This window comes from Lontra canadensis, unplaced genomic scaffold (assembly GCF_010015895.1).
Source record: "Lontra canadensis isolate GAN:19392208 unplaced genomic scaffold, GSC_riverotter_1.0 scaffold80, whole genome shotgun sequence".
Classification (NCBI taxonomy): domain Eukaryota; kingdom Metazoa; phylum Chordata; class Mammalia; order Carnivora; family Mustelidae; genus Lontra; species Lontra canadensis.
Genome location: NW_022631074.1, coordinates 9448275 through 9474942, shown reverse-complemented (window position 1 = coordinate 9474942; position 26668 = coordinate 9448275). Strand labels below are relative to the sequence as shown.

Genomic DNA, 26668 nt, shown 5'->3' with positions numbered 1-26668 from the left:
ATGTTTCAAATGAAAAACGATAGAGGCTAAACAGCATCTAAGTATCCCTTGTGACTTAAGACATACTAGCTACCGTAATTTGGAATGTGAGATGGGTTAAAATACTAATCTATCTTTCTGTTTGATTTGGTATAGAGAGGAAGTGAGACTATTAGAAAGCTGTCCAATGGTGTCCTAACCCTCATGGAAGGATGAGTAATATTGTACTTTCATCTCTTCCTTCTATGTCCTTCCTTTCGTTGACTCCATTTTCCACATTTGGCCCCTCTGCATGGGGTATGCCCCCTGTGTACAGCATATTAAATCTTGGGGTCATTTAATGACCCCTGTTTGTCAGGAAACAGACAACTAAAGTGTTCAGGCATGTCATCACTGATAAAGAAAAATGTCTCCTAACAGGGAATATGACATATAACTGAAAAAGTAAGTACTTAGGAGCAATTCATTTAACCATCATAGAGGTTACCAGAATTCCAGGCACTGGACTCTGGCACCACCTTCGTGGGATAATGGTTGTGGTTTCTGGCCATAGAGCGGTGGTAGTAGGATATCCAGCCTGCCTTCCTTTCTCTCACATCACTTAATATTTTCTTTCTGCTTAGGCTTACACGGAAAGTGTCTTTACTCATTTAAAGGCGAGTGTGGATACCTATCCCTTCAAAAGAACTGCCCACAACACAACTACTGAAGGGATGAACTGACTCAGTAGTTCTACAAGTCATGCCTACATGCCCTGCTATCATCACACCAGCCAATGAACCTCTCCTTCATATATGGCCCAAAATGGCCAATGAAACACAAAGAGGAGTAACTCTTGACAGACCAAAGGGTTTTGTAGGGCCCTGGACGTGTCCTTAAGAGTTAATATAGTGAAACACTGTGGGCTAGGGGAGTTAAGTCCTATGTACCAGACTAAATATAGTGTCCTAACATTTTCCAGACCACGCCCAGCAATATCAGTAGTTGAGAAAATAATTTTCTAATTCCAGCATAGAAACTTTGTTTGACTAAACGGTCACTGTATATATTTAAAATGCCTTTACTAGGGTATTAACTTAAATGGATTTGAAAGGAATACATTTTGTTAAGATCAATGTATTTTTAAGGAGTGGCTCAAGATGTAAGTGTGTTTAATTAGTAGCTGTAATACTCCTGACTCAAATTCTTTTGCGTTAAGAATTTATATATCAGCTTTTCCATCCTTTACTTGCAAACTCAAAAAATCCCTCCTCCCCACTCTCAATTTTTTTTTATTGCTCATTTTAAACAAGGAAAATCTAAAATATTGGTTTCAAAAGAAATAAAGCTATGGTAAATTAGCTGCACTAAGTACCCTTTGAAGGAAAATGACTGATAGTTACTGCTCTCTGGCAAAAAAAAAAAAAAAAAAAAAGATATGTAGTTTCCTTTACTGGCCCCATAATCATCAATTTAAAATGCATGACAAGACCTGCCTGGCATATATACTCACATGTTTGTTCTAAATCCTTATTTTGTCCACTAAGCCCCATGTTACTGTCCATTGAAAAAAATTAAGTTCTATCTTAGAAGACCAGTAAGAAAAGACATTGAAAATTTTTCGAACTAATAAGGAAAGCTACTGAATATGAATGTTAATGTAGGATTCAGTTTTACCAGTAGTGTCTTGAAAAGAGTGAGACTGTTAGCTTTTTGAAAAACACAAAGTACCTTCATGCTTCCTGACATAATTGTACCCCGTTTTGTTTTGTTTTTTAAGATTTTATTTATTTATTTTGAGAGAGAGAGAGCATGAGCAGGGGTGGGGCACAGAGGGAGAAGGAGAATATCTCAAGCAGACTCCACATTGAGTGCAAAGCCCAATGTGGGGTTCGATCATGATCTTGAGGTCATGACTTAAGCCAAAAACAAGAGTCGGACACTTAACTGACTGAGCCACCCAGGTACCCCTTTTCCCTCAGGTGTGTAGTGTCTTCTCTCAGAGATGCTTCATGTAAAGAGATTGGTTTATAACCCTTTTTAAAAAAGGTTTTATTTATCTTAGAGAAAGAGAGAATGAGAGTGAGTAGGGAGAGGGGCAGAAGCAGAAGGAGAGAATCTTAAGCAGACTATGCTGAGGGCAGAGCATGAGATGGGGTTCAATCTCACATGATCATGAGATCATGACCACTGTGGACATCAAGAGTGAGATGCTCAACCAACGGTTGAGGCACCCAGGTGCCCTGAGATTGGTTTATAAGACTAAAAACAAAAAGAGATTCCCTTTACAGATCTAGAATAAGAGGCAGCAGCTTTGCCTGTAAAAAGTATGGGTTCTACATTCAAACAGAAATGTTCCAATCCTGCTCCTGACAAAACTCAGGCCAGTTACTTACCCACTCCCAGCTCACATTTTTTTCTGCACCGTGTGGCTAATATTTACCTAGGCAGTGGGTAAACATTCAATAAAGGCAAGGAAGCTTTATTTAATAATCTTGGCTTCAGCTACATGTACACCTGTAATGGGAATAAAAATTTCACATCTCCACGCTTATGTAGCAAGGACTGCAAACAGCATCCCCCGATACGCGGACTATTGATATTACAGAATCCTGTGACTCAGTGAGACCGTGGCCTGCATTCAATGGTATGAGCTAGAACGGCACTCAGGTGTCTTCTCCCGAAGTTCAAATCAGGGTGAAGGTGAGATCCCTGGGCCCTCCTGTGGTGACTGCCAAATTGCCACGTCTTTGGTCTGGATCATACAAACACAAAAACTTAATTTGAAATTGAATAGCTCTGTAGACTCGTCATTGTCTTTGATATGAGCTCCCTCAGACGAGAACCTTGAAGAATTATTGTACAAAGGGTAGAAATGTGTTGGTGAAAGCTGTCCACATGCTGTGTCTGTACATTTAGGAGTAAATCACAGCATTCTTCCTGCTGTTTGGGACTGTGTCTGTTGACACTAAAATGTCCTCACAACTTAGAAAAATCATTAAGGACTCCATTTGCGCCTCCCTGGTGGGAAGTTAGGAAATAAAGCCATGCCAGCTAGTGTACATTTCAAATATTTACAATACTGTACTTTCTCTCCAGGCAGCATTCTCGCAGCAACCCTCTGAGAAATTAGTGCAGACACAGACTAGCCCTCCCCCAGGCCAGCATTTTATTAAGGAAATCTCAGAGTCAGTCTTTCTCCGTTGTCCCCCAGAACGCTGATCTCATCACCTCTGTAGCTTATGCCAGAGAATAAAGAAAGGAAAGGGAGAAAGGGAGGGGGAAGGGAAGAAGAAGCGGGAGGGAAAGGGAGAGTAACTGGCATTTCACAGGTTCGTAGTAAGTATTTACACTGAACTGAGTCTCTGCCAGCACACTTCCATTCTAAATCTCAATTGAAATATAGTTTCAGTAACAAAGGACAGCATAAGAGCAGTACTGATGGCTCGTAAGTATTCTATTCGAAAGAAAAATATGAAACATGACAAGATGACTCCCTGATGAATGAAAGATAAAAGACTGACTCAAAGACAATTTCTTTAACAGGAAAAGTGTAAAATGATGGGAAAGGGTAGTAGGAAAGGTTTTATAATTTTCTTCCCAGGAGATTTTTAAAATTGAACACATTTTTATTTTTCTGGGTTGGTTTAAAGAGGCCCAACGGAGACAAAGGAATGTATCCTTAGAGACATGTATGAGCCTGTGAAGTCCTTCCATGGAGGGAAGGAAACACTACGGACAGTTGGGGTAAGGGCAAGAAAAAGATGGAAAGACAAATCCAAGGAGAGCTTCTTGCTAAGGCTCATGGTGTGTATGAGGGTAATGTGCAGGGATTCCTGCCCCCCTCCCAACCTTGCTCACCAGATATTGTGGGCAAATACATCCACTGGTATAATCCAGCACCAGATCCCAGAACGGAATGGTTATGTCTCTGACCTTGTCGCTACTCTCCAATGGCAGGAATCACGACAGTGCTGACCATGTCCACCATCATCTCTGGCATGACCCCCTCCATGCCCCAGGTGTCCTACATCAAGGCCGTGGACGTGTACCTGTGGGTCAGCTCCCTGTTTGTGTTCCTGTCAGTCATTGAGTATGCAGCTGTGAACTACCTCACCACCATGGAAGAGCGGAAACATTCCAACAAGACAGGGAAGGTACTGCCTGGCTTTTGGAATGTGAAAAAGACTATCTTTACCTATAATCCTCTCCTGACAGTGTTGTAAGCCCTTTTATTAAGTCTCCACGCCTTGGCCAGATACAAGTTTACAGGATTTAATATTGAACCTTATTCTATCTGTGCTGGCTACTTTCCTCAGCATCCTTACTCACCTTAGCCAGGAGTTTTTTTGTGTGAGGAATTTCTCTCAGTGTGCCCTCTCCATTGACTCTATCCTTTGAAAAGAAGTGTTGATGTGCAAACTATACCTTTCAAGTAGGTGATGATGATGATGACAATGATGAGAAGAGCTACCATGTAATGTATTGGTATCATACTAACCACCTACCATACAGTATGTCATTTAATTCTGAGTAACCCCAAGAGGTTATATCTTTCTATATCACCTTCATTTTACAGAGGGGAAATGGGAGCAGATAGGGAGTAACTTGGCCAAGGTCACACAGCACAAGAGGAATCAGGATTTGTTTCTGGCTCTCTCTCACTCCAATGGCTGTGCTCTCAATCCCTAAATGATATATTTCTCTCCACCAGAGCTGGGATTTCTGTTTCTCTTCTTGTCACTTGGAGGAGTGGTAGAACATAAAGAGAGGTTCTCCTCTCCACAGTATACTGGGAATAAAAAGTGTCTTTTGGGTTCTAAATGTCATCATGTGTTTCTTGAGCCATTGTTTAATAAATATGGATAGATTGACATCTTCCTGCTTCATTTCACAAAAGACTGGGGCACAAGTTCGCTGTTATTATGAGAACTGATATAAGATACTGTACTTCAGAAACCTAATTGATCATATCAATTTCTTTGTAGCCTACACTTGAGACTATATGTGTGTGTGTGTGCGCGCATACACACAGATATGCACATAATTTTAATGTAATATATTCATATTGGCTTAAGAAATTCTTATAAGCACAATTATACACGCCCAAAACATTATTTAATATTTGTTACACTTGTAGTGAGAGCATTTCTTATTTTCAGAGTGTTTTATAGCCTCTTTTCAAATTAAACCTTCATATCAGCTCCATGAGGTAGGCCTAGAGATTAGTATCTCTATTTTTAAAATGAAGCAGCAGAGTTTGAGTGAAGGAAAGTGATTTGCCAAAAGATTCACAGCCAAGAGAGAGGGAATTGCAATTCAGATCTCCTGTAATGCTACTTCATTCTTCTATTATATATCCTTTGAGTTAAAGCTGTAATAGGAGCTGATTTTGCTTTATTACTGATGCTTCCATTTCTTTTGTTGACAACGTGTGAGTATGTGTCCCTGCCACATACATACCCACGGTGACGGTTTGGCACGTGTGAGGAAACCAGGAACTTTTAGAGAAGTATGCAGTAATAGGTGTGTACACATCACCTGGGATTTGTTCAGATTTTTGTTCAGTAGATCTGGGGTGTGGGATCAGTGAGTCTGCATTTCTAATGAGCCCCAGCTGCTGTTGGTCCATTACCCACACTGCAAATAGTCATGACTTAGATAATCCATGAAGTAAAAAAGGTGACAGAGAAAAAATGTGTGATGAGGAAAAGAATTTTGTTGTTGTTCTGTTTTGTTTTACGTGGGAAGAGGTTAACCTAAGTAAGAGGCACTTTAATAATCCAGGCCCACCTCTCTCTAGTCTTTTGACTCCAAACTTGTCTACATCTCCCCACACCCGCCGGCCACAGAACATATGTGTTCACACTACTGAATTTCCTTTTTCATTAGATAGGGTTGTACAAACTCTTCTTGTATACCACTAAGAAGAAAATCTTTCGAATTAATAAACATCATATGTTTTTGAAGATTTTTTGTATTGGGGTAAAATCCATATAATGTAGAAGTTGCTATCTTAACTGTTTGTAAGTAGTGTTAAGAATACTTACCTGGTTGTGCAAGCAATCTCCAAAACTTCTTCATCTGACAAAACTAAAACACTATGCCATTACACAACTCCCCATTTTCCCCTTTCCCCAGCCTCTGGAAACTACTAGGCAGTACCTTCCCTGTCTTTACAAGGTGAGTCCTGAATTGTCTAGCTTCACCAGTGACCAAAAGAATAAGTAGGTTTAGTACAGTGATGAAGTATTAGTGAGACCTCCTGCTCACATATCTGAGGCACTTCCTCCCCACTGCTTTATCAACAACAAAGCTGATGTCATCCTCTCTATCTGTCTGGCCCCTACATCTTTCTCTCTCTAAAACTCAGGTATAGAGGAGAGAAGTGTCACTGGTTATCCCCCAAAACTATAGACATGTCTTTCCACTCTGCGCCTCACCAGGGCATCCTATCCCTTTAACTGTTTCTCATCTCAGACAGCCAGTCCCACTATCCTTGTTAAAACTGCTGTTCTTTCAGAGCCTCTGCTCTGGGCACTAACCGCAAAAAGAACTTAGCATTTGTGTAGCATTTTATAGTTTGCAAAAGTTTATACCCATTTGTTACACCATTTACAACTGCCTTGTGAGATAAATAGGAGAGAAATGCCAACATTCTGAAAATTAAGAATGATGTTTAGGAGACAACCTAAAACACAGAGCTAGGAAGTAGTGGCGTTAGGTTTGGCATCACTTCTTCGGACTTCAAATCTTGCGCTCTTTCATTTTGCCCCACAAATATAGGAATGGCAGGTAGGAAACTTCTTTGAGATAACTGTGCCTTTGAAGGAGGTGGTTTCACTAGTGTGAAAAATTAAAGACCCATTCTAAAACTGTTTCTACTAGAACAACTAAATTACACATTTGTGGAAATTAGCACCTTACTGGTAAATTGTATACTGTAAGATTTAATCAATTATATAATTGTTCTAAATTATCATAATGTACAGTAGGATAAGCCAGCAGTGTTCTGGGTGACTATAGTGAAACCACTGAATAGACTGTATTAGTTATTCTATCCTCAGATCCAGAGTTCAAAGTATTATTAATGTTATTTCTGCTCTCTGAAGTTAGTTTTTGAGTCTTGATCCATTTTCATTTTACTATGAAAAGTTTCTATGGCTAAAACAAAAAAAAAAGGACAACATAACTTGAATATGGGTCTTTGGTTAGTTTACTGACTACAAAAAATATTCTCTGTCTCTTGAATTCAGTAGAATATTGGGTTTTTAATTGCTATGAACCAAATACATGTTCTGGCAGAACTCACTCTGTAGCCTCCAATTTGAATTCCAAATAATTTCATCCAGTGGTAGCCTGTTCATATTTGTTTGTTTCTTAAATTCACTATAGTTCAAGAAGTGATTCAATTTTCTCAGAAAGAAATTAGTAACAGCTGCTGTGTAGACACTGTTCTGTATCAGCAAGAACCAAGATCTCCTTCAAAGTAAAACCTTAAAGAAAAATGGTAGTTCAGATTCAATCAGGCACTAGAGCCAGAAAGCACTGATAATTCTCTCATTCTGAGAAATAAGCCAGTTTCAAGTTGTTTAATTGGGCCATGATAGTATCATTTATAGGTACTTCCCAGCAAAAATGGGAAGACTTGGCCAATTTGCATTTAAAAAGAGCAGCTAAAATAATTTCTGTCCCGTACTCCAAATTTAAGCATAAATGGATCACCAGATGATATTGTTCTGGTTTTGGGAAAAAAACAAAAAACAAACAAACAAAAAAAAAACAACCCTACACTGACTGGGTGTATTGCTATGTTTTCTCTAAAGAGAAAAATATGTTGAAAAGCAAATCCAACTGGCTTATATTGCTCTTCTGATAAATCATATTCAATTTCAACTTAAACTTAGGGCAAATAATTCATACTACTCAGAAACAAAGGGGATACCTGAAACAGTATTCCTTTCTGGGGAAACATTTGAGTGTTCCAGTCTACCAGGCCAGAACTAAATTAGAAGACATTGACATTATAATTGTGAAACATTTATTTGTATAAAGTTCAAATATCTCTATAGAGATAATAATAAACCTTGCTAAATCCTTATTAAAAACAAATCTCTGTGATGATGTTTTCCATTTATTATTTAAATGACTTTTAGCCAGATACGAAAAACAAAACTGGAATTCTATTCTCTAAAATAAACAAGCATTTTTTGGAACTATTTTAAAAATCTGAGTGTTTAGACTTTTACTGTAATTCCTACATACAAAACCATATTCATGACTTACTAACAAAAGTCTTTTTGTCAGCCTTCTGGAATGTATAATATTGATAGAGTTCAAGCCATGGCCTTCGATGGTTGTTACCATGACAGCAAGACTGAAATGGACCAGACTTCCTTTTCTCTACACTCAGAAGAGGACTCCGTACAAGAAAGATCCACAGGCAGTCCCAGCACAAATTCATCTCAGATAAAGAGAAGGCAATCCTTAGGAGAGGATGTTGGTGGAATCATTCTGGAGAATAACCATGTCATCGACACATATTCAAGGATTTTTTTCCCCATTGTGTATATTATATTTAATTTGTTTTACTGGGGCATATACATGTGAGGAGAAATTCCCAATATATAATACTTGTTTGGGAACAGATTATGTTAAAAACAACAACAGCAACAAACAACTCTTCACTATCAGTTTGACAGTACTAGACTAAACTGGGAGTCAGCCAGTCAAGTCTCCTGGATTACAAAAGATTTGAAAGTTGACTGATTTACATCCAGGCAAGAGTTTAAGGTCCCAGAAGAATTTGACTCCATATATAAGAGTGACAGGCGTGCATATGACAGAAAAACAATTTCCATAAGGAAGGACTTTGTAACTACATCTCCTAGATCGTCCTTGCTTTATAAATATATATTTGTATTTACCTGAGGAATAAAGCTAGGACAATAATTTGAGAAACATTTATTCCTTAGTGCTAGTCAAGTACCAGATTTCCTAACAGAGTTGAACCCTTGTAAGGAAGAACATGAGCATCAAGGCGGTTTATGGACACTCACACAACTGAGATGCCCATGAAGAACCTCCCTGTGCATCTCCAACCAAGTCTTTTATCTCATTTCAGTATTATGTTTCATAGATTGTTGACTCCAAGAGCAGAAAATCTAAACTTTGCTCCTATCCTAATATTAAATTAATACATCAATCTTCAATAATAGGATCTTGTATTTTGTAGTTGAGTTATAGTTTTATAGCTTTGAGGAGGCATTTAATTAATTAGTTACTATATTCACCAAATATTTATTGACTTCCTACCTGTGCCAAGCACTTTATTAGGTGTTATGTAGTTAAAAAAAATACAAAATGACGTTCCTGCTGTCAGTGAGTACACAGCCTATCAGCAATAGTGAACTGGTAGCTTTCATAAATAATAAATGCAATAGCTGTAAAAGTAGAAGTTTATACACTATACTATCTGAGTTCTGAAAAGCAGATAGCAAAAGAAGGAAAAGAACATGCATGAAGGGTTGGACTCTCAATTTATAAGCAGCTAAAAATGTTTCCAGACATGGCATTGAGTGAAAATTGAATGAAATTTATGTAACCCACAGTAATCCCATAGTAACTTTGGTTGAACCAAATAAATTAGGTCTAGTGGGTATTAAATAAATGTATGTTAAGTAGAAAACCTCCAATGATCAGCATTCATTTTGTAGACTGGGAGTGTGCATGCTTTTGTGTTAAGTATTTTGTGAAAAAATTCCATTTAGAGATCAGCCTTCAGTAGGAAGTATGAAATAGCCCCCTTCTTATTTTGATTTCTGGCATTGAATTAAGGGAAATAAATTGAATGGTGTGTTACTTTCAGTGTATTGCCATTTATTTATCCATAAAGTGAACCAAAATCATTTGAATTATTTTGTGCCAAGTGAAGAGATAAGTAACTAACTGCTTATTTACCAATAACATTGATTTTGGTTCTTTGCTGTGAATAGACATAAGGTACTAGAAAACTTATTTTCCTTTTTGGTGCAAAAGATTTTAAGGCAAATTCCATCTTTATCATAACTTCTCTAAGTATCTGGGATACTTCATTCTACTGTTTAGTTTTTCTTTTTTCTTTTTTTTTTAAAGATTTTTTAAAAAATTATTTATTTATCAGAGAGAGAGAGACAAGCAGGGGGAGCAGCAGGCAGAGGCAGAAGCAGGCTCCCTGCTCTACAGGGAGCCTGATGTGAGGCTTGATCCCAGAACCCTGGGATCATGACCTGAGCCAAAGGCAGAGGCTTAACCGACTGAGCAACCCAGGTGCCCCCTCATTTTATTTTCTTTTTTAAATTTTTATTTATTTTTTTAAATTTCTTTTCAGTGTTCCGGAATTCATTGTTTATGTACCACATCAAAATACCCACCACCAGGCTCATCCCACTTCCCACCCCTCTCCCCTCCAAAACCCTCAGTTTTTTTTCTCAGAGTCCACAGTGTCTCATGGTTCATCTCCCCCTCCAATTTCCCCAACTCACTTCTCCTCATTCTATTTTCTTAACACAACTTCGGCAATTCTTTCAAAAGTTTTCAAGGATTATATTTTTCTAAGAAACTGCCCCAAATTTAGCTAATATAATTTATTAAAGCCCTTCTCCATATAATTGTAGATAGACCATAAATACATTTTAAAACTATTTATCTAATAGTTTGAAAGTTTGACTTAAAAGGAATAGTTAATTTTGTAGGATTATATTTTCAAAATACAGAACTGGTTAATATCCTGGGTGGTTCTTTGAGAATGTGTAGCTATTATTTGAGCAAAGCACTACAGTTGGGTTAATACTTCTGATTCTGCAATACTCTGTATATAACTGATGTTAAAAAAAAAAAAACAGACAAATCTATAAATGAACAGAACAAATCTACACTGTTTGCTTCTAACTCTCTGGTTCTTCAGCTATGACTGTTTTTCTTCTACTTTGAACTATGCCATTCAGGATGTCTAAAGCTTCCCCTGCACATATTCGCTTCACAATTTCAAATCAAATGGATCCCTGAATACATTTGGCAGTCTAGGCTAGAAGAATAGGTCTCTACCACACTACCCATACACTCGGCGTTCCTCCTGAGGAGCATTAATGCACAATTGTTAGCCAATCAAATGTAGCTTTTGTTAATGTCTAGAAATGGTCTTTACACTCTTCCATAATATCTAAAATATGTTTGCTGCTCAAGAGAATTATTAGCATTCAGAATGAGCCCCTGGGACTTTGGCCAGTTTTCATCTCCTCAAATCAGTGGCTTGTGAAGACTGTGAAGAGAGAACTGTTCCTGTGAACTTGATTTCTACCAGGGAGCACCAAGGCTTCTGGTTCTGTTATTTCAGAAAGAATGAAATCACAGCTACCTGAGAAATGTATGAGAGACAGCATATAATAGTTACCTCATTTTGATTTTCGCTTCATTTACTGATCACAATCCAGAACAGATTGCGTGTGATTGTTCAGTGAGAGATAAGCTTGGATAAAATGTGAGGATTTAAGAAAATAAGCTGCTTTCCAAGATTTAAGGAAAAGCCAGCCAGCTCTGTAAACTGCTAAATATAGAAATGGGGTATTTTATAGGGACTGCTCCAGGAAAATCTATGCAAAGATATATTTTTAACTTATTTTTTATTGTTTTCTGATTATAAAAAAATATAATTTCATTATAAAAATTTAAAATAGCAAATGGCAAAAAAAAATCCACTCAGAATAAATTACATTTCAATACATATTCTTAGAGTTTTTCTATGACAACATACATTTTTCTAATGGAATCATTTTGTATACACTAGCATGTATTAATTTAAATCCTTATATCATACCAAACACTGTGTTGGGCAGACAGGAAAGATGGACACTCCCTAACCTATTGAACTTACATTCTAATTGGGAATGTGTCTAACTTATGCAATTCGTAGCCAGATTTTCTTCTTTGGATCATAAGCAACATTTCTTTTAAGTTATTTAAATTTTTTTCATAAACAACTTTTTATGTTATTTTTTTCCTCCAAAATAATTTTTATATGCAGCAGACCAGCCCACTGAATGAGTATACTATAGTTTATTTAACCCATCTTTTCTTGTGGAACATTTGCTTTATTTCCTACTGGCTGTGATTATAATGGGCTGCAATTAACAACATAAAGAATATTTAAAAGTAGGGGTGCCTGGGTGGCTCAAGTCAGTAGGTTCAGTGGTTAAGCATCTGTCTTTGGCTCAGGTCATGATCTCAGGGTCCTGGGAGTCCAGCCCCATGTTGGGCTCCTTGGTCAGTGGGGCATCTGCTTCTCCCTCTCCCCCATCCCTCCCCTTCCTTTGTGCACTCTGTCTCTCTGTCTGAAATAAATAAATAAAATCTTTTTAAAAAAGAATATTTCAAAGTAAAATTATTTTAGAAACAAATACAATTTTTAGCCATATCCAAATTTCAACGTTTATTTCCTTTATAAGAATTCCTATTTGCCACTAGAATCTGCCATATCAGACTCACTTACCTATCTGTTTAAATGGGTATATATTTCATTTAGACATTGTATAAAACATCTATATTAAACCAGTCCTATTTATTGAAATTCTACTTTCTTCCATGACTGTGATTTCCATCACAAGCCCTTTTTGTAAGTAGGAAGTAATTGAGATTGCAAATATTTGTGTATGACTTGTTACATAATCATAATTTATGGTACATTGTCTTAGTCCTTGCAAGTGGATTAGTTTTCATGAGTCAGGTCTATCATTTTGTATTGTGCCACTCATAATCCCATTCCAGTTACTCACACCCACACATATAATTTTTTAACATGGAGATTAAGGAGGAAAGGAATCATACCTAATTCTATAGTCATTACTAAGGTCAAAATTCCACTGAGATTAACAACACCCTCAAAAAAGTAGGAGAAAAAGGTGGTAAGGAAATTGTTATTTCAACCTCAATCCTATACCTGGTGCTTCTGTTACTTCCTCGCAGCATCTTAAGCAACACAGTCAATGTCACAGCCCATCTATCTCATTTGTGAAATGGAGCCACCTAATCGCTCTTTGTAAAACACTGCTTTAAAAGAGCCAAACTGTAACGTCCTGGTCATTTTACTTATTTATTTTTTCATTTTATTTTATTTCTTTTCAGTATTCCAGCATTCGTTTTTTATGTACCACACCCAGTGCTCCATGCAATATGTGCCCTCCTTAATGCCCACCACCAAGCTCACCCAAACCCCCACCCCCCTCCCCTCTAAAAACCCTCAGTTTGTTTCTCAGAGTCCACAGTCTCTCATAGTTCGTCTTCCCCTCCAATTTCCCCCAACTCACTTCTCCTCTCCATCTCCCCATGTCCTCCGTGTTATTCCTTATGCTCCACAAGTAAGTGAAACCATATGATAATTGACTCTCTGCTTGACTTATTTCACTCAGCATAATCTCTTCCAGTCCCGTCCATCTGATACAAAAGTTGGGTATTCATCCTTTCTGATGGAGGCATAATATTCCATTGTATATATGGACCACATCTTCTTTATCCATTCATCTGCCAAAGGGCATCTTGGTTCTTTCCACAGTTTGGCAACTGTGGCCATTGCTGCTATGAACATTGGGTTACAGTTTACCCCAAAGATATTGATGTAGTGAAAAGAAAGGCCACCTGGTCATTTTAAAATTATATCACTCTCCAACTGCAGTTTGACTTCCCTGAACTTGACAAAGAACTTGAACATTTTGTTTTCTCTTGTGAAGAAACTGAAAGACAAAATGCGCTGGGAGGATATTTGTTAATAAGCAACATCTCAAAATAAAGGAAGCGGGCCCAGAAATCCAAAAAACCCCAGAAAAACAAGGGAGTCTTATCCAGAGGTGGAGGTGGAAGTGGTCGAGGCAACCCTTACTTAGAATATATGACAGCAGCATGGTCATTTCTCAGAAGATAAAATGGTTGTGGAGGGGGCAGATTTTTTGACTCTTGCTTCTTTCCAGGAACCAGGGGCTTCAGATAAAGTTCAACATTGTCGCTTGTTTTTCCAATTCTAATCTACTGCTGAATCACAACGTTTTTTGATCAATAATGGGGCCAATTGCGGAAAAGAGATTTCAGTCACTGAGAAAAATTACCATAGTTTTCTTTTCAATATATTGATACTTAATGTGATGTAGGAAACATTGAACTACATTTTGTTATCAATTAGGTCACTTGATGGATGAGCTATTATTTTTGGTCCCGGGATCGATACAGTTCATTATAGAAACTTATTTTCTACAAGAGTGCTCCAAAGGCTTTCTACAAAATTATGCAGCTAGTTGTTCACTCCTTGCCTTAGGCAATCAACAGGAGATGAAGTTATAATATCATTAGCTAGTATTCTTAAACCTATTGGGAAGCAATAACAGTTTCTCAAGTTTGATAGATAAGCTCAAGTCCTTTAAAAGGGACAGATAGGTTTTAATATTTCCAAGAAGACTAGCTACTGAACCAGACGCCCTAGGAAACAAACTGGTTGCACACATTCATTTCTTCTCTTCTTCCGAGAACATTAATGCAAGTGTTTCAAGTGTTTTACACTTTTAAGAAGTGTTACGAACACAAACCTGCATAGCAGATAAATTTTTAGAGCAATCAGACCACCCCAGAATAACTTAAAATGGGTTTTGTTAATTAGGTTGTAGCTTGGATGAAGTCATATTTAAATTAAATGCCGAATCAGTGTGAAAGAAGCCTCAGAACCTGCAAAAGAGCTTTTAAATGAATATGCAGTTCAGGAGCACAGTAAAGAAAGAGATGGTTTTGTGAAAATGAGCTCTAATAATTTAATGTGACTTATAAAGATAATGTGAATTTGAAGCAGGGTGAAAAATAAGGCAAAAGAAAGAATGGTAAGGGGGCGCCTGGGTGGCTCAGTGGGTTAAGCCTCTGCCTTCGGCTCAGGTCATGATCCCAGGGTCCTGGGATCGAGTCCCGCGTCGGGCTCTCTGCACAGCAGGGAGCCTGCTTCCCTTCCTCTCTCTGCCTGCCTCTCTGCCTACTTGTGATCTCTGCCTGTCAAATAAATAAATAAAATCTTTAAAAAAAAAAAAAAAGAAAGAATGGTAGGAGCAAAAATTGTGGTTGATTCATAAAATGAACTCAGAGTTTCATGGTGTGTCTTAAGGGAAGATTTGGAATTGAAGGTAGAATTAATTATATTATATTATTTTGGATAATATCCTGGTCTAGATTAATGCAATCAGATGATTATTGCTCATTTGTACAAAAGATGGTGTTCTTTGGGCAATCAAAGTAATTAATTGCATGTTGGTCCCCAAGTAATCAATGTAATATGCCATCCTGACCGAAATAATCAAATTATTCAAGTTATTAGGTTCATTTGATTCTCTCTTGACATTATCTCTTACCCCTTTTATGCAGTATATTTAGTGGTAAAATTTCTACTTGATTCTTGTGGATTAACCATTTATTACATAGCAGAACCCTATTTTGTATGAAATAGTCTGAACTTGTTGGGGGTACAGATAGAATGACTTTATTTTTAATATACTTTATTGGCTATTACTTCTCTGCCCTTGCTGGCATCTCAGGTAGATCCCACAGCTTTTTGGATACTTTTGAGTTATTGGTCAACCAGCCAATCAATCAGCAACCATATATAGACACACATACATGCATACATACATACAAAACACTCACTTTGATGATGGAGATTCAAGTATAAAGTATAGACTGATTTAAGTGTGTCTTCACTTTTCTCACCTCAGTCTTAAATCCTGAATTGTGGAAACTGTCCTAGGAAAAAGGTAAAATCTGCTCTAGTACATGCCTCTCTCCTACCCTCCTCCATTCCACCAGGTTCAGGGAAAAGAGATGGATGGGGAGGATTAGGGAAAGAACTGGCAAAAGTCTTTTCAGTGATAACATGTTCTAGTTCTTTTGGTTGGTTGATGTCCATTGGGTGGCAGGTAGGCCTGGTGTCATGGGCATTAAACCAGTATCCTTACACAAGGCCTCACCCATGGGTTTAATGCTCACAGTTGCCATCTTGAATTTCTTAATAATGTAATCTTTGAATGTCTTTTGTAAGCGAAGTCTGTTGAACAATGGCCCACGTACCAAGGCCCAGGACATGCAGTTCTGCTTCTGGCCCTGTGGGATGGGTTCTGGACCTTGCTTTCATGCTCCCCTCTTCCAGCCCCACCGGAGCCCCACGCTACCCCCGGCCCTGATGGGGACCTATATACCAATCCACACATCCCACAGTACTTCCCTGTCCTAGTCTGATGGTGCCATGCTGTGTTTAAAGAAGTCCTGGACTGGAGCAAAGCTGTCACCCACCCCCTATGCAGGGACGGTATGAGCCCTGGCTAAGAGGTGACAATTTCCTAAGTTTGGCCAATCTGCTTTGGGTTGGGGCCCTGACCAGTACATCAGGAATATTTATTTCCCCATCCCTGGCCTGGGCACAGCAGTATTGGTCCAGTGGTTAGCAGGAGGGGGTACTCAGTAGCCTGTGAGCCATGTGCTTCTGTGCGAATGTGGATGCTGAGTGCCACTACAGGGCCATCCTATGCCTGTGAAGGTACGCACTCACCTTTCAAGTAGTCCTGTGTTTGCTAGAACATGAGATTGAATACCAAAAAAAAAAAAAAAAACAAGAAACAAAAACAAAAAACACCACCATTATAGTGAAGAGAGAATCTGCAAAGGAAATAAATCATTCTATATTTTAGTACCTTTAATGGCACTTCCCCTTACCTTTGGAACAAAGCATTTATGTTTTCATTTTTTACACAGCCCTGCCAATGATGTAGTCATTCCTGGTGGTGGGTCTTTAGAGGTCCACACACTGTGGTTCCTTGAAGTTAACCCTGAGATCTCTGACTGACCTCATGTGATTTCATACTCCTTTTCCATCCATGCCAAAGTTTATGCATCTATTTTTATAAATAACAGGAGTCTATAATTTTCTTTTTTTAAGAGTTATTTTCCTTTTCTATATTCAGAAGCAGTTTATGTAAAGTATATTTTTCTCTTCCTTGAAAGTTCAAAAAGATTCATTAGTAGTTCTGTCAGTTCCCAACTACCGCCACCTTAGAGATCAAGCAATTGGTCATTATTAGGTCATTATGATAAAAATTTTAAGGAAAGATAAGTTAATGAATGTGCCATCACAGTGTGAGTTTCTCTCAACCATCTCTACATGCTGTGCTTGTGTCCCAGGAAACATTTTCAGTAGGAGCCTGTTTACTTTTTTTTTTTTTAAAGATTTTGTAATTTATTGGACAGAGAAAGAGATCATAAGCAAGCAAAGAGGCAGGCAGAGAGGGGGGGGAAGCAGGATCCCTGCTAAGCAGAGAGCCCAATGTGGGCCTCGATTCCAGGACCCTGAGATCATGACCTGAGCTGAAGGCAGAGGCTTAACCCACTGAGCCACCCAGGCGCCCACCTGTTTACTTTTTAACAAAGCAATCCAAGAAACATGAACGTAAAGGACCTATGTGGGAGCATATCTTATTTTTATAAGAATCATGGACAAGGGGCACCTGGGTGGCTCAGTGGGTTAAAGCCTCTCCTTCCGCTTGGGTCATGATCCCGGGGTCTTGGGATCAGGCCCTGCATCAGGCTCTCTGCTCAGCAAGGAGCCTTCTTCCTCCTCTCTCTCTGCCTGCTTCTCTACCTACTTGTGATCTCTGTCTGCCAAATAAATAAATAAATAAATAAGTAAATCTTAATAAAAAGGAATCATGGACGAGTTTGTTTCAGGGTTTATGGGTAACATATTTAGTGACAAAACTCTGAGGAAAACAGTCACTGGTCAAAACCCAGTGTGTACTTTATTTATTTACTTTTTAAACTTTTTTTAAAAAAGATTTTATTTGAGAGAGAGAGAGAGCACAAAAAGGGGGAGGAGCAGAGGGAGAGGAAGAAGCAGACTCCCCACTGAGCAGGGAGCTCAATGCCGGGTTGAATCCCAGGATTCAAGATCATGACCTGAGCCAAAGGCAGAAGCTTCATCAACTGAGCCATCCAGGCATTCCCCAAGGGTGTATTTTAATCTGCAGGTGCTTGGCTTTTGAAGAAGGGAGGTCTGAAGTATCATTTATTTAAAAAGTTAAACAGCCTATCACTGACTTTCCTGTAGATGTAGGCTGTAAAAGAAATTAGACTGTAAGCAAGACAAGAAAATGGGAATACTAACCCAATCCAATTTTGTAAGCATTGAGTTACTACACTGTGCAAAGCTCTGTCCTAGTTTTCAGAACAAATGAAAGCAATTTCCTGGCTCCAAAGAGTTTATTTATTTATTTATTTAAGATTTACTTATTTATATTTAGAGAGAGAGAGGGTGAGAGAAGCTTCATCAGACTCCCTACTGAGCATGGAGTCCAATGGGAGGCTTGATCTCAGGACCATGAGATTGTGACCTAAGCCAAAACCAAGGGGTGGATGCTCAACAGACTAAGCCAAGCAAGTGCTCCGTAGCTCCATGGAGTTTAAAACATAGTTATAGAAATATGTAAAATATAATTCCAAACAGTAATTGTGTATTTTTTCAAGTCAGTTGGATTGATTTCAATGAGATGTATCACAACGATAACTTTGGAATACTTCAGCTTAGGTCATTAAAAAAAAAAAATGTGTGCTTCTGAAGTTACCATAAGTCCAATCAAGATTATTCCATGGTAATATGGCTATGTTGGTTAGAAGGTGACTTGCTGGATGAGTGTAGTCAATGAAGTGAAACATATATGTGTAAAAGGCTCAGTTGCATTTAATGCATTCTATGAATCATGTTCAAGATGTTGTAGTGGATTTAACAATAATGCCTCTGAGAATAGCACTTGAAAGTTTTTTTCTAAAAGATTTTATTTATTTACTTGACAAAGACAGTGAGAAAGTGAATACAAGCAGAGGGAGCAGAAGAGGGAGAGGGAGAAGCAGGCTCCCCGCTGAGCTGGGATCCGGACCTGGGGCTCAGTCCCAGGACCCTGAGTTCATGACCTGAACAGAAGGCAGATGCTTAAGGACTGAGCCATCCAGGTGCCCCTAGCATTTTAAAGTTTTAACATTCTTCTCCCTGCCTTATCTCACCTGAGACTCACAGCAGCTTTGTGAGTTGGACAAATTAAGCAAAATTAACCATTTTTACACATGCAGAAAATGAGGTCCGAAAGAGTCGATAGCCTGGGGTTTTGACTTAAGTCCCAGATCTACTCCCCAGTGGTTGTATAACTTTGAGCAAGTTATTTAACCTTGTTATGTTTTGGCTTCCTTATATTATATAAATTGTTTCCAAAATTAGGATGATAGTAATTATGGCACAGATATTTAATAAAATCATATATAAGATAGAAATTACTTAAATCTTTTCTGAACCAAAGTGAATACAAATACATAGGGGGAACTATTCATACAGTTTAAAACAATGTCCGTGCTTTCTGGAATTCTGCAATGTCATAGTCCTATAAAATAAAAGTAAGTTTGGAAACAAAAATTCCTAATAGAAATATTAGTCACCTTACAAGCTCCTCAGTGTATATAGACTGAATGAATGATTCCAGTCAGACTGATTTTTCTTGTAATATCCTGTGGAAATTGGTTCACAGACCCTTAGGATTATAGAATCTGAGAGCCAATAGGGATAAGCATCGTTTGGTTCAGTCTCACTTTATAAGTGAGGAAATTGAGCATTAGCAAAAAGAGAAAGCTAAGTTCATATACTGGGCATCTCCTCCCCTGAGTTAGATCCAGTAACCTTAAAAAGGACACTCACACACCATGATTCTAAGATTCTTCATGCCCATCCTGAGTGGAGGTGGAGGAAGGACAGAGATGTGCTGGTGCAGCCTGAAGCCCAGGCAGGGCTGCCTCAGTGGGGAGCAGCAGTGAGGTGCTCCCTAGGAGGAACTGCTTAGGAGATCACAGGAGAGGATGACAAACTTGGCTTTTAAAGGGCAACACAAAGGTCATAAACACAAAGCACCCCTGCAGGACTGCAGTTTATTTTTTTGTAAGAATCCTAGACAAGTCTATTCAGGTTTATGTCCAAGACAAGATAAGGATGGAAACCTCTGCTCTCTCCTATCATCTCAGCATCTTGCTCCCAGGCTCCACAGGAGGATCACCAGGCTATTGGATTCAGATATGTGGGGGCTTCTGCAGGCTTTTCTGGGCAGGGTTGGGTCCCTAACCATCGATGACTCGGCTATCTATGACATTGTTTTCATGTCATAGATATGAAAACATATTTTGTTTCATTTTACAGAAACAAAATAACCGACTTCTTAATAACTCTGGAATAAATAAGCTGGAGAAGGTGGAGCAGTCTGCTGCTTGTCCTCTGGAAGAACTTTAAACTCAAAGGACTAAAAGCAAAAGATGAACAAACCAATTACTCCCACAGTAGGTTAGGAAGGTCATAGATGCTGGAAGCTCTTCTCTCTCCTCCTCTCCTTTTCCTCACTTTCTCTCCCTCCTCCTTTTCTTTATAGGCATGCCAGCTGCCGTGTTTAGATCTAAAAGAATGAGCATGACTTTCGTTTCATTTTGTTTTGTTTTGCCTGTCATGTTAAGAAATCTGGATTATAATGAAAATATCAGAGAGAACATACTGAAAGACAAAATTTGCAACAGGAGAACTCCTATACACAATGAATGATTTTCCCCAGCAGAGCTGACTTCAATATGTACTTTGGTTCAGTTAGACATCTTAGGGGCTATTCTATATTCTGGGAAATGGCTTTTTGTGTTGACATTGAGACTTTTCTTTACGACAAACACAAAGTACTGCTTTTCCATGTAATGAAGATGGGTAAGAATTTACCATTTTTTGAATCCTTGTAACATCAATACTGTTCTTACATTATCTTGAGTGGATGTTTTGTAGTCAAAAAAAAAAGGAAAGGACATTACCAATATAATGTCAACTGGATTAGAGGGATTTTTTTTTGTAGTTTTTTTTATGAAGACAGATCTTTCTGAAAAAGTCTTTCCTGAAAGACAGATCTTCCAGATCTAAACGTGATCTTGTGCAAGCTAACCTCTCCAGACTCCGCTTCCTCTGCTGTAAATGGAGGTGCGCACAAGGTTGAAGAGAGGATGAAGTGAAGAGCAGATGAAACACTTGGCAGGTCCTGCTAGCAAGGACTCAATTCAAGTTTTGCTATTACTGTTAGTTTTGGACAACTGTTAGACAAGGATATACTTTGTTTTCATTTGCTCACCTGTCAGAAATAGGCATTGGTCTTAGTCATTTTGACAGAATGAAATAATTTCCTTTGGGTCTTCTTTGGCTGTCTACAGAGCAAAGGAAACACGCCAGAGCAGAGATGTGCCCTTGAACCCGGTGTCCGGTTAGTCCAGCCTCCCCACCCAAACGTTTCTAATACTGAGACGTACAGAGCCTTAGGCCGAAATGAAAAATTGCTGAACTTCCAGTATCCTTTTAAACCAAGATTAATTCTCACTGCGGGAGCAACGCGATATAAATTACCGTTGACAATACAAAACAGCACATCATAGCATAGAGAGCCCAAAAGAAAGCGATGGGAGCACCTGGACCTCTAGCTCCCTAAACTTGGACCGCTCACCTCGCCTCTCTGGGCCTCAATTTCCCCATAGTAAGAACCCGGTCGTACTAAAACTGTTGCCCCAAATCCAGAGGCTCATCCGCCTCCAACTAAAAAAACAAAACACAAACACAAACACAAGAACCATCTACGTCCTTTAACACTAAAGGGAAAAACAGGCTGGCGTGAACACCGAACCCGCACGGATAACCGGGAGCGAGAAGCACGCACCACGGAATCCAAGAGGAGGGGCGGGAAGGCGGCGGCGGGAGCAGGAGCCTGAGCGGGCCGCCCCCTAGCGTGCGCACGCCAGCCCAGCCCGCCCCGCCCCGCCCCGCCCCTCCCCTCCCCTCCCCACCCCCAGCCACCGCCCCGCCCCGCCCCGCCCCGCCCCGCCCCTCCCCCAGCCACCGCCCCGCCCGCTCGCGGCCGCGCGCAACAGGCCGAGCTGGGTGAGTGCTGCGGTGTCCGCCTGCTGTCCCGCGCCGCCCCTGGCGGGGTCGTGAGCGCTCTTCCGCCGCCAGAACGCGGGTGCGGGTGGGGCCTGGAGGGAGACCTGAGAGCCGAGTCCCCGGGAGCCTCGGGGGCCCGGGCTGGCGGGCGCTGGTGCTTTCGGGACCGGGGACGCGCGCTGACGCGCTCCGTGATTACGGGGACCGGGGCAGGGAGGACACGCCGGGTCTGGTGCTGCCCGGATGGAGGGAGGGGTCGGGTCACGAGTGACCTGGGCACCGAGAGTGGCCCCCGTGAGCCGCCGGTGGTCTGGAGACTGGGACGAGCGCTCGGAAAGTTTGGAGGCTCGGCAGGGAGAGTGACGCTCGCCCTGGCCCCGGCGGCAGGCTGCCTGGGAGCGCGGCCTCCACGTGGGCTGTGCTCCTGGCGTCTGGTCGGGCCTAGGAGACAGGCTTCCCAGCTGGGGAACCAGCAGCCCGTGCTGCCGAGCAGGGCAGCCGGAGCAGGGCAGCCGCGGCCCTCCGCCCCGCCCTAACTTTAAAATTCCAGCCCCCACGTGCAGTTCACTCAGCACGTGTGACTAGCCTGGTGGCCCGACAGTGGGTTGTCCAACAGGTTAGTCAGGCCAGGTTGCTGACTGTTTTCAGGAAGCAGGGGCCTGGGAGTCACAGGATGTGATTAGTCCACTAGTTAATTGTAAATTCGGCGCCAGGCCATTGATTTCACTGGACTCGCCTTTAAGTGGAGGAGCCTGATTTTCCCAGCCTCTGCCACAGTCTCTTGGATGGATGCTTTTGCCTATCCCGCCTCATCCTTTTGAACGTCCTGCGTCACCAGAATACATGAATGTGGTATAATCCATTTTCTTCTTGAAATGCAGCAAAGAAGATAACTGCCAATTACAGCCTTAAGTCAACAAGAGAATCAGTTTTTCCTCTGGATAAACGTTTCTGTTGAGCAAAAAATGGTTTAGGTCAGCCTAGGCGACCTCCTTACAGGTGATATTTCTGTCCTGTGTGTGTGCTTTTGAGCAGAATTTGACTATCCTCGGTGTGAATGGATCCAGAATTCCTGTGGGGAATTTACTACATTCATGTGGATTTCTAGGCCCCAGCTACCAGAAGGACTAATCCAATAGGCTTCATATGGGGCCCAGAAATGTGCATGCAAACAAGTGTTCCTGGTGACTACCCTGTAAAACACACCTCTGGAGCTGATAAAGACACACCACTGAGGGCTAATGTGCCATTCAGCTCTGACTATGCAGTGGAAAACCCAAGCTACAACTGCCATCAGAACAATCCCCACTGAATAAACTGTTTCCCTCCAACCCTGTTTTGTGTAAGGGTTTTGAGGACTTTTCTCTAAAATTATATATAAAAGATGAAAAAGGAGAATTCTGCAGACATTTCTTGGGGATCCATGTGCCACGTTCTGTGCTGGGCTCTGGGAACGTGCAGATAGCTGTTGCCTTCAAGAAGCTGTGTTGACTTCTTGTCAGGGAATATTTCTACAGAAAAGGAGGTTAGGACACTTAAAAATATAAAGGCTCTGTTTATATTTATCAGCCGTGGAGTGGTTATCTATTGATTTTATTGTAGAGTTCATTCTTTAAAGTTGGTTAGATTAGTTTTTTTTTTTTTAATTTATGGACAGCTAGTAAAATATGAACTGAGTTTTGGTTTAATCTTTTTACACTTTAATGTTTATAGTCAACTCAGATTGGGAGCATTTGTTTTAACCTTAAAAATTGAAATATAATTGATATATAACATTACTTTCAGGTATATAACATGATTTTCTATTTGTATACATTATGGGATACCAGTTGCTGTTTGTTTTTTGTTTGTTTTAAGATTTTATTTATTTATTTATTTGAGAGAGAGTGAGCAAGAGAGGAGAGAGCATAAGCCAGGAGCGGAGAACAGGGAGAGGGAGGAGCAGACTCCCCACTGAGCAGGAAGCCCACTGTGGGACTATATCCCAGGACCCTGGGATCATGACCTGACCCAGGGACACCCCCCCCCATTACTTTTTCTTTCTTTTTTTTTTAAAGATTTTATTTATTTATTTGATGCAGAGAGAGAGAGATCACAAGTAGGCAGAGAGGCAGTCAGAGAAAAAGGGGGGTAAGCAGGCTCCCTGCTGAGCAGAGAGCCTGATGCGGTGTTCATCCCAGGACCTTGAGACCATGACCTGAGCTGAAGGCAGAGGCTTAACCCTCTGAGCCACTCAGGCGCCCCCTCATTACTTTTTTAAAGCTTTTTTTTTTTTTTTTTTTTTCCTGTAGCTTTATAAAAGTATTTACTCTAACTTCTGTTTGGGTGGTCTTTGAGGTTTATGGTCTGGCTTGTGTTGGCTTTACTTTTCTAGACAAAGGTTTTTCTTGTTTAATTACTATATTTTTTAGATTCTGAGATAGTCTCTTTTTCTGAAATTGTGATGCATCTTAATATTTTTACATGTTTAATGTGGTAGGGTGTGTCATCTCTTCTCTCCTCCACCCCCAAAAGGTGTTAAAAAGAATGGTTGTCTTACAATATGGGTAGTGTGAGAATCAGAGAAATAGTATATTTTCCCAGTAACTTCTTAGCCAGTTTCCAATTAACTGAGCCTCAAATCATTTCAATATGAACATAGAAAAACAAGATATGCTGTAACTTTTGGCAGTGTGAGTAGTGAAATTTATATTCTAACAAAAACATTTGTTATGCAGTCAGTGCTGGGTTTATTGGTGATTATAGATGGGAAAAATGCTTTAAGTGATTTTATTTTCAGCTTAAGTATTTTGTGTACTTTGTTTAACCACACTTCCTGGAGAATGTGCTTTTCATAAATTTATATTTATATAATATAAATTTTATAAATATAAATGCTTATATATATAATATATAAGCACAATTTATAAATTGTGCTTAAAGAAAAGCCTTTTATTGTCCTCTTCCTGCTGTCCACATCCCTTAAATAAATTTTAAACTGACCAATTGTGAGAGATAAGAGATGTATGGCTAACTATGAAATTACTTTTTCATTATGGGATACCTTAATGATACAAACCTTCTGAACCAATTTAACACTTTTTAAAAATTGGGAGCAATGTGTTGGGGGTCTCTAAGACCATCCCTAGGTTCAGTCATTTGCTAGGACTCACAGCTGATTTATTAAAGCAACAGACTAGGTGCTTAATTGGCCCAGCAACTAGTTGTGACTATACATGTGAAATATTGCCAACCAGGGAGGCTCATCAGACACTTCAGAACTCAGGGTTTTTATTGGGGGCTGGCCATGTAGGCATCCTCTGCCTGGCACTAAGCCCCAACCAGAATTTCAGACTCCCAGAAGGAAAACTGGTGTTCATTATAAACCACAGTGCATAAACAATATAGGCACAGTGAGTTACTTTTATTAATTAAAGGTGGTGGGAATGCTCCTGAAATCTAAGTTCTCAGACAATAGCCAAACATGGGGCCTTTCGAAGGACAGGCAGTAACTCTTCTGCACTGGTTGTGGTCTTTACTGAATCTGTCTTCATAGCTCGTTGTCTCTATACCACATCTGGGTTCTAAGTACTAGCAATACTTTGTCTCACTGAAGCCTTGATCCTTCAGTTGAGAAATCAAACTGGTCTCGGGAACTTAGGAGGAATAGGGAACATTTTCAGAAAATGTGACTTATGGATGACATATCCTAAAACTCCGAAAAAATTTTTCCCCCTAAGCTTAAGCCCTTACTCCTCCGATGCAAGCTTTTAGTGTCGATTTGTAATCGTTTTCCACCTCAGTCCTGTGTTTTCCTATCAAAAGCACTTGATTTGAGCTGTTTATGGGTACAAAGTTTAGAAGCTAAAATAAGGCCACTAGAGTTGTTGTATATTTTGATGTTTCCACTTCCTAAATTGCTCCATTTACATTTGGGTTGCATTCATTTATAAATTAGTTGTTACAGTGTGTAACACGTATTTCCAGGGTACTTTTTTGCCAGGCCAGACCACTAATTCTACTTAGTTCACTGTGTAGCTGAAATACACCTTAGTTATAATAACAAAGGAGCAGAAAACAGTGTCTTACAATTCTGCTAGCCCTACAAAACAGAAAACCATAATATCTGTAAGTTACTGTACTTTGGGAAAAATTGTTTTTTATAAACATAATGGTTCTTAGCCTTTTGGGGGGCCAAAAACTCCTTTAAGAATCGGCTGAGAGCAATGTGCCTACCCCCCAAATATACAGATACACATACACTTTGAAATAGAATCTTGCAGTTTCTGGAAAGTAATTTGAAATACCATCCTTGAATCCCAGGTGAAGGACAGCAGCATCATAAATGTGACAGTAGTTGCGGTTTGGGGGCAGTTCTGAGAGAGGCTCAGCAAAGCTGGGGGTGTCGCTACTCAGATGTGGGCTGTGGACCAGCAGCAGCATTATTACCTGGGAGCTTGTTAGAAATGCAGAACCTGAGCCCTGCCTCAGCTCTAGATGCCCAGATGATGGGCGTACGTGTTAAAGTTGGGGGGAGCACTGTGTCTGAGGTTACTGATGTTGGTATTTTATTGTGTCTTCTCTTAGTTTAAAAGTTAAAACTTTTTAAAGATGGGATATACCTATCTTTAGCTTTTACTCTGCAGCCTCTAACTCGTGTTTTTTTGTTTTTGTTTGTTTGTTTGTTTTTTTAATGGGAGC

General features: G+C 39.8%; 1 protein-coding gene across 2 annotated transcripts in view; it reads left to right on the top strand.

Annotated features, from left to right (window-relative positions):
• Positions 1 to 26668, top strand: part of GABRR3 (gamma-aminobutyric acid type A receptor subunit rho3) — a 63813-nt gene that overhangs the window by 36436 nt on the left and 709 nt on the right. The window contains exons 8-9 of one of the 2 annotated variants that reach the window (XM_032882250.1): positions 3919 to 4115; positions 8266 to 8891. In XM_032882250.1, coding sequence (XP_032738141.1) covers positions 3919 to 4115; positions 8266 to 8568 — 500 coding nt within the window. In that variant the 3' untranslated portion in view covers positions 8569 to 8891. Of the gene's footprint in view, positions 1 to 3918; positions 4116 to 8265; positions 8892 to 26668 lie in introns of those variants that run through there. The other variant, XM_032882252.1, reaches the window with a different exon arrangement.